This window comes from Gymnogyps californianus, chromosome 5, assembly GCF_018139145.2.
Source record: "Gymnogyps californianus isolate 813 chromosome 5, ASM1813914v2, whole genome shotgun sequence".
Taxonomy (NCBI): domain Eukaryota; kingdom Metazoa; phylum Chordata; class Aves; order Accipitriformes; family Cathartidae; genus Gymnogyps; species Gymnogyps californianus.
The window spans coordinates 10,471,685-10,480,023 of record NC_059475.1 but is presented as its reverse complement, the minus strand read 5'-3'; the positions used below and the strand labels follow the sequence as shown (position 1 = coordinate 10,480,023).

The 8,339-nt window shown below is 44.9% G+C and overlaps 1 protein-coding gene across 2 annotated transcripts in view; it reads left to right on the top strand.

Annotated features, from left to right (window-relative positions):
* The first annotated feature begins 80 nt into the window (after positions 1-80).
* LOC127017437 (NADH-cytochrome b5 reductase 2) overlaps positions 81-8,339 on the top strand; it is a 31,678-nt gene continuing 23,419 nt past the window's right edge. The window contains exons 1-6 of one of the 2 annotated variants that reach the window (XM_050898496.1): positions 81-262; positions 2,866-2,949; positions 3,625-3,771; positions 4,699-4,771; positions 6,560-6,666; positions 7,716-7,845. In XM_050898496.1, coding sequence (XP_050754453.1) covers positions 2,929-2,949; positions 3,625-3,771; positions 4,699-4,771; positions 6,560-6,666; positions 7,716-7,845 — 478 coding nt within the window. In that variant the 5' untranslated portion in view covers positions 81-262; positions 2,866-2,928. Of the gene's footprint in view, positions 263-2,865; positions 2,950-3,488; positions 3,525-3,624; positions 3,772-4,698; positions 4,772-6,559; positions 6,667-7,715; positions 7,846-8,339 lie in introns of those variants that run through there. The other variant, XM_050898497.1, reaches the window with a different exon arrangement.

The following is an 8,339-nucleotide window of genomic DNA, read 5'->3' as shown; positions in this document are numbered from 1 at the left end:
CTGAAATCGACGTTCTGGCTATATAGATACAAAAGATGTTAAAAACCTTGTTGATCTCTGACTCTGTGGCATTACCTCTGTGAATTCTTGGTTCATAATTCTTTTACTTTGCTATCTTCCCCTTTTCCAGCCTAGGGCAGCATAGTGGCTTACTGCATCGTACTGTTCTCCGTTGCTTGTGCTCCTGTGACCTCCCTGATGAAGCCAGAGCAGTGATAGCACAGCAGCATCATATCCTTCCTTAGATGTACTCTGCCTGGAGGTATGGATGCCATGCATTTCCTGACTCTCTTTTCTTCCACAGTGGGTTTGCCCAAAAGGATCTGACAATCATAGTATTTAGGTGGTAGTGTAGAACTATATTCTTGTGTGATCTTCCAAGTTTTCTTCTCTTTTCCCCTAGCCTTTTTTCCTTTGTACTTTTTGAGGACAAGTGGCACCAGGGCAGTGTTTTTTCTCATTTAGGAATCCATTTACTGTCATCTATTGGATGCACAGGAAGGCTGTTATTCCTTCATCTGAAGGGACTAGATTTGGTTCTTTGCATGCTTTCAAAAGAGTGAATTTAACAGTAACATCAGAGGAACTGTGGATGTTATGTCTGTGTAAGACAAGTTAACAAGAGGAAAGAATTAGGCTTGGTACTTGAAGGAAAAAAAAAAAGTTTTATATAGACCAAAACCCTGCCTTTGGCCCAAAAGAAAAGAAAATAATCAGCAAAAATTGAAGGAGCATTAGGAATACTTGATACAGAAAACAAGAAATACCTCTAAATGTTTCTCAAGCTCTACAAAACCCCTTACTTGCCTTTCTCTTACTGAAGGCAAGGAAGAGTCTTGTTCTTGAGGGAAGATTAATGCTTCCTATAAATAGTGCAATTCAGAGAACCACTGGTAACTGCATAGCTGTGCAATTATTAGTAAAGTAGACAGAAAGTCCTGTCTTGAAAATTAAAAAAAATAGGATAAATTCCTATTTATCCTTCACTTGTTCCTATTTATCCTTCAGGATAAACTCTGGCTGAGAAATCTGAATGTTTCTTGTCACTGTTATTTTTCTTCTGCTTTATTCTGCTTGAGTTTTGAGCCTTTTGCCACATGGATATATGGTAGATCATTGATGAAAGCAAAATACGTAGAAGTTGCAAGCCGTATAATTACCATATTGTCAGAAAATAAGAAGTCACGGCACCTCGCTGGGAGAATCTAGCTTCTTTAATCATGGAGAATGGGTCATTCAGCCTGGAGGTCCTGGGCTCAGTTACAATACTCTGAGGACAGTGGCTGCGTGTGACGCTGATACAAGGAGTTAATTTAGTTCAGGAACAGAGCAGTAATATGTAGCATTTTGGTAGTGGTTCCCCTGCTTTTGAAATCAGGTGAGAAAAGCTAGTATTAACAAAAAATTAAAAAAAGAGTGCGGTGAGGTATTAATTCTTTGGTCTTCCATAGTCAGTACTTCAGTAGCACAGTGTTGTCCCAAAAATCAGGATTCTTTCACCCGGTGTGCAAAAAAGCCGATTAACACACAGAGTCGAGGTATTTGCTTATTTCATGTCTGCGCAGAGATGGGCGCTAGGTGGTAACTCCACAGCGCTAGCACAGCCGGGTAACGCCCGGTGAAGCATTTAATACCTTTCGAGCAGCAGCTGTCAGTATTTTTACAGTTTCGCCGAGTTACCCTCGTTCCTGTTGGTTCTCGCAAGTCTCATCTCCGCTTAAAGTCGCAGCGTCCTCTGTTTTCACTGCGCATGTTCAGTGAGGAAGGGGCTTCTGTTGGTCGGGGGCTCTCCCTACCTAAGGGCGGGTTCTCTAGTATGTTAATTAGGAGAGTTCACTCACAGTTCAAGGAGCTCTTTGGTTGCCCCTGTGCTTATCTTGGTATTTCTTTACCCGCTGACTTATGGTGTCATCGTATTTCTCTTCTCAAGGTCACGCCTCGTTAACTAAGTAGCATCCTTTGTTTTTGTTTCTCGCATATCTCCAACACAGGAGACTGCAAGTCTTTTTCTTTCAGTCTTTTTACAAGTCACATAAAATACAAGCATTCCAAGACCTAATAAATCAGATTTTTTATCTTCTATCACCATTTACAGCTTGGCATACTGTGACATTATTCCTGGCATTCCTTCCTTCCCCGTTGGTTTGACCAGTTTGTTTTCTTCCTCCTGACAAAGATGTGTCTGTGTGATATGGGCATGCTTTTATTTTAGATAAACTATTTTGGACCTTGTGGCATGGGCTTGGGCTTCAAAGGCTTGTATTTTCTTTTAGTTGGCTTTTGTGTCTGTCCCAAACTGTGTGCTCCTGTCCTACACTCTGTAGAGGGAATAGTGATACTTAGTCTCTCTTGTGTGTTTTTTTGGTTTGTTTTTTTGGTGGTTTTTTTTTTAAAGCAATTTGAAGTCGATAGATACTAAATACTTTGTTAGTGCTGCTTGTCGCAAAGTAAAATTTTGGTCCAGGGGATAGGGAAGAAATTAGGAAATAATTTCTGTTCCCCCAGTCACACTAGCTGAAGTTCAGCTTTCTTGCCCCCCCTTCCTTGGTTAATTGGTCATTTGCCAATAGTTTGCAACACAGACTGTGGACTGTACGTGCAGTCTGCGGAGAAAGTCACAAATGCAAAGCCAAGCAATCAGCAGTGCCTCCTGCTGGGTGCACTGCCATTGTAATGCAGTCTTTACCTGTAATGTTGGTGCAGCCTTCACGGCCTTTCATTAGGATTGTACCTATTGCAGACTTGAGGGAGGACATTTGCGTATGAAAATGAAAGATGCCGTTTTTACCTGTGAACCTTGTATTGTTAGATTATAAGGTTGCATGCTATTTCTGCCTAGACGACTTGAACTTTGCTATTTTACAGGACAGACTGCGGCAAACTGGGACTGGACCAGAACCCCTGCATCACTGTTTTCTGTTGCTGAACATGAAGGCAATGAGAATTGAGGTAGGAAAATGGACTAGCCAGTGAGCGTCCACCGTGGGTAACTGGATTTTGTGGCTGTTTCTGTCCCACTGTTTTGTGCAAAGTGGGTCTGGTTGCTTGCAGTGGCGCGCGGTGTAAGCGGTGTGCTCCCATCCTGGGGAGCAGGGCCTGCTGTCCTAAACGGTCCCGCAGTCCTTTCTGTCAGTGAGATCTGCGCGCGGGACACGTGAAATGCTGATAAACCACTAAGTGTTCCTAAATATGCCTTAGCTTTACAAAATAGACGCTTCAAACGGGAATTCGTCTCCTAGGGTACCTGTTTCAGCCCGGGTTGTGAGAGGAGCGGGGTTTCGAGCAGGCGTTAGGCGCCTTGTGCAGAGATGCCCCGGACCCAGCCTCCCCCTTGCCCCACGGCAGCGCTCCCCCCACGCGTGCGCGGCGGCTTGGCACCAGGAGGCGGAACGCGGCGGGGCCGGGCCGGGCCGGGCCGTTCGCCGGCAGAGGCGGCGCGGGCTGTGGCGGGCGGGCAGAGGGCGCAGGTGCAGCGGTGCCTGCTCGCTGGGGAGGTGCGGGCGGCCGCCATGGAGGCGCTTGCGGTGAGGGGCTGGGAGGGAGGCGGCCCGGGGCAGCCCCGGCGTGGGGCCGGGTGCGTGGGTGGCGGGCTGTTCCCCTGACCGCCTGCCCTTCTCCTCACAGGATGCCCCTGTGGCGATCGCCGTGGCCGTGGTAGCTGCATCTGGCCTGCTGCTGCTGCTGCTCAGAAGGACAGGGCGGAGGGCGAGCGGCCTCGTTACCTTGCAGGACCCCCTCGCTAAATACCCGCTGCAGCTGGTGGACAAAGAGGTGAGCGAGCGCCCGGGGCGGCCTCGCGCGCGCTTGAACCCCCTCCCTCGTCCCGGCTCTGCGGGGGGTCGTGCTGGCCCCTGTGCTGCCCGGCGGCCGGGGGGGGTTGGGGGGGGGGGGGGGGGGGGGGGCGGGAAGCTGAGGGGGCGGTTGGTCCGTTGGCCGGCGGGAAGCTGAGGGGGCGGTTGGTCCGTTGGCCGGCGGGAAGCTGAGGGGGCGGTTGGTCCGTTGGCCGGCGGGAAGCTGAGGGGGGCGGTTGGTCCGTTGGCCGGCGGGAAGCTGAGGGGGGCGGTTGGTCCGTTGGCCGGCGGGAAGCTGAGGGGGCGGTTGGTCATGGGCTGCCCCAGGCTTCGGGGCCAGAGAGGTGCGCGGAGCCCTGAAGGGGCGACTGTGACTCCCGCAGCCACGCTGCAATGTTTCCCGAAGGGAAAGCGGGATTCTTAAAAGTATTTATGCCTACACTACAGTGTTACAGTTGTTTCAAAAGGAGGGTAGACTCGTTTCTTTGTATGTTTAAGTCCTAGTTTAGAGCTGTGTTTCTCCCTTGATTTCTGTCCAGTGTGCAGTGAGAAGCGCTGTGCTTCTGCATGTCGTGTCTTGCCTGATCTTTGGCCACAAATAATGAAATGTGCTTACTGGCCTTGGGCAACAGAGGGTTCCCAGATTTTCTTTACGTAAAGGTGCTGTGGGATTGCGCAGACAGGCAAAAGTGACTCCTTGTGGAACTAAAGAGGAAAAGACTGCTTCTAAAACTTCTGATCTATTTAAACTTTATTTCTCAAAGCCATTTCTGCTTCCCTTCCTAGCATTTGGCTTGCATGCTAACAAAGAACAGGCTTACTAAAGTATATTGTGTTGAGCAGAGTTTGAAATTCAGAGCAGTGGTGATGTTGACCTCATTCTGATTTTGTTTGTTTGTTTTTTTAGGAAATCAGTCATGATACTAAGAAATTCCGATTTGGGCTACCTTCAGCAGATCATGTATTAGGATTACCTGTAGGTAAGTACTGAACACACTTCATTACATATGTTTCTGGTTTTAGGATTTATGACTGTACTTGTAGTTTTTGGACTTCTGACTGGGAGTTTAGGGCTCAGCAAAGCAAGGAGTGAAAAGCTGCATCTGAATGCTGCTGTGTCAGAGAGAGATGTCAGATTTCCCAAAGGGTTGTATTTCTGATCCTTTGTGTGTGCTTTGTTCTGCTTGTGTTAAATTGTGTGGTGTAGTTTAGAACAAGAACAGTGAAACTGAACTGAGTTGGATGGAATTCATCACCAGTCAGGATATAAGCAAGAATGGTATCTGTCAAAGCTTTTTCATATTTCTTATTTGCATTCTCCTTCCATTTGGTGCCCTCATTTTATTGTCAACTGCCCTCATGCTTTTGGCGAATACAGTTGCGCTTGTACATGAGAAAGAGAACAACTCTTCTGCGTGGGAAGCTTGTAACTATTCTGTGCAGAACAAAGGGGAAAATACAACTACTGTATATAGAAGATGCTGAAATATTCAGAGCCTTTTCTGTGTGTGCACTTACCTTTGATTTACATACATATGTATACAACTTTGTCTTGCTTTCTGTAGCATGAAGTTCATTTCAGACTAGGATTGGCACAGTCTTCTTTCCTGTACCCTGCAAAACTGATGGCATTGAACCTTGGACCTTAAATTGATGGTAATCTATACAGGGGAAAGTCTCCCTTTCTGATCTGCAGATGTGGCAGATGTAGCCCTGTTTGTTCTGTACTGTGTTTCACAGTCCCATGCTGTATGGCAAATGTCAGGGTCTTCCCCATTCCATACCGTGCGCACGTCCTTCTTGCATGCTGCCTGTCAAGGGCAGCAGTCTTGCTCCGAATTCTCTTCTGGCTTGTATGGGAAAGTGTAATTGAACTGTCCGCATTAACTAGACAAATGATAAATGAATTGAGATGTGCCCTGCAGTGCTTGTGTTTATCCAGACTTTATTCTTAAGAATTTAGGAATAAGATCCTGAAACTGTATGGCCCAGATTACTTCCTGGGAGATTCCTGCCTTCTGCTCTTTACCAGGATCATTTTGCTAAAAATGAAAGTGTTTTCTGCCAGCACTGTTCCTTTTTGTTGTTGTTGTTTTTCCATACAACTCTCTAGATTAGTGCTGTGTGGCTGAGGAAACTACTCTTGGCAAGGAATTTCAGTTCTTTTAATCAGCAGAAAGAAACGGGTGCCTTTTAGAGTCTGCCTCTTGGAGCATTAGGTTGGGCAAAGAGCTCTCTGGACAGCAGCGTTCAACGCTGTGGAAGCCACAGCGTTACGGAGGCACGAGTTATGGAGAAGGAATATGGCCCAAGGCTTTGTTCTTGATGTCTTGGTGTAGAATCTCTGGGAAGTTTGCTCTGAGAGATTGCTGCTATTAAACTATAATACTTATTTCTTTGCCTGTGTGAACTGGTGTATCCTTACTTCTACTTCATTAGTGAATATGAGAACAGCAGAACCCAAAATACAGAGAGCACTTGAGAATGAGCAACAAACTTTCTGTACCACTATTTTGCTATAAGTTTCCTACTTCCCTTGTATCTTATCCTTGATTCTGTAATGTACTGGCTCTCCTCAGTTACCCCATGCTCCAGAAACTCTTGTTAAAAAAAAGAAGAGAGACTAGATGTTTTATACAGCATTTATATGGTAAAGATTTTCTCCATCACTGCTTGTGTTTAATCGGTTACAATACCTGCTTTTCTCTCTTGTCGTGTCCTCCAGGGATGAAAAAATAAACAATCAGATTGTAATTCTTTCTCCCTAGGCCAACATGTTTACCTTTCTGCAAAAATCGATGGTAATCTGGTGATTCGAGCCTATACCCCAGTTTCCAGTGATGAGACAAAAGGTTATGTTGATTTAATTATAAAGGTAAATTTTGGTTTCCTTTAATATAGATAAATTGCTAAGTGGAAGGAAGGAAGGTACTTCATTTTAGTGAAATACAGAGTTTATTTTGATTGATGTTCTTTCAAATAGGATGACTTCATGGCAAACAACTCATTTCACATTATCCTTGAATAGTAAGTTGTATCCTGTGTATCTGTTGTATGTCACTGAGAGATAGCAGAGGTAGGGTAGATGGAGAAGGGAATCACTTCCTTGGCAGTACTGCAGCAACTTCCCTAGTATCTTTTATTTGGCAACACACAAATAGCGATCACTCTCCCTCAAGGTGCCTGTACTGCTACTAATACTGCTAATAGCTGTAAGTAGAAAACAAGTCAATAAGAACTGCTATTTTTGGTGGTGCTACAGAGATTGCAATTATACGTCTGTAAGCGTTAGTAGTTGTTGCTAATGTGTTTATTGATTAAGAAAATGGGATACAGAAACAGGAGAAATCCTTTAAGCTAGGGAATGCAGGATGATTTGATCCCAGGGCTTCTGGATTTTCTAATCCTTTTCTACGATAGTTTGTCCTTAGGCAAAAATCTGGGCTTTTTTTGTGTGCTCTGTTCTTCATGTTACAAGTATGGTGAATTGTTACTAACTACTTAATATTTATCATGTGCTTTGAAACGTGAAAAAGCTATCATGTGGCTGAAGTCTCTGGGAAAGTCTTAAAAAGAAAAGATGCAGCAATGCTATTTTCAGAAGGAGCGATTACAAAAACGGGGTGACATAAGGTTCTTGCTGGAGCAATAGTGAAATGAGGGCACCAGTACGTAATCTGCCTGCCACCTATCCCTATTAGCTTGGCTGTTCACAGAGAGCACAGGAACATGTGCATGACAGAGCATTTTACTTATTTTGGCTGCTTCCTGTTGCAAGGCGCAACAGATAACTGAGAGCAAAGAATTGTCTCAAATTCTTTCTCGGATGCTAAACTTCAGACCTGCAGTATTGTGTTGTACAGTTTGTAATATTGTCTGCAGGAAAGCTAGTGGTTGATATCATACAAATTATTGTTTTTACAGGTCTACCACAAAAATGTGAATCCCAAGTTTCCAGAAGGTGGGAAGATGTCCCAGTACCTAGATGACATGAAGATTGGAGATATTATTGATTTCAGAGGGCCAAATGGGCTCCTTGTCTATCAGGGGGCAGGTACTGTGACATGAAGGTGGGAGAGCAAAAGGCAGGAACTTGTATTAGTTATTTTCAGAGGTGTTTTATACAACTTGACAACTTCATAGAGATTCTTTTTTTAAAAAGTGGAAAAGAGAAAATCCACCTTTCCTAGTCTTGAACAAGAGCCCATCAGAGTTGATATGATGGGAAGAGTACTTTGTGTTTACGTTGTGTGAGGAATAGCTGGTTATTGTCTCACTCCTGGGACCATATAATTAAATCTGAAAAAATCACTATCGCATTATATTACTGAGAAGGCTGCACTGGAAATAATACCTCAGCTATACATATGGAGGGAGATGTTCCAGATGCTTCTTAAACAAGGGAGGTTTTGGCCTAAAAATGCCCTCTGAGAATCTCAGCGTTGTTACTGAATAACCTGCTGACTGAGAGCCAGTTCCATTTCATGATTAAACCAGGTCTGAGTTGACTGGGAGGAAGTAAGTTCAGAGAAGTAATCCTCTTTCAAG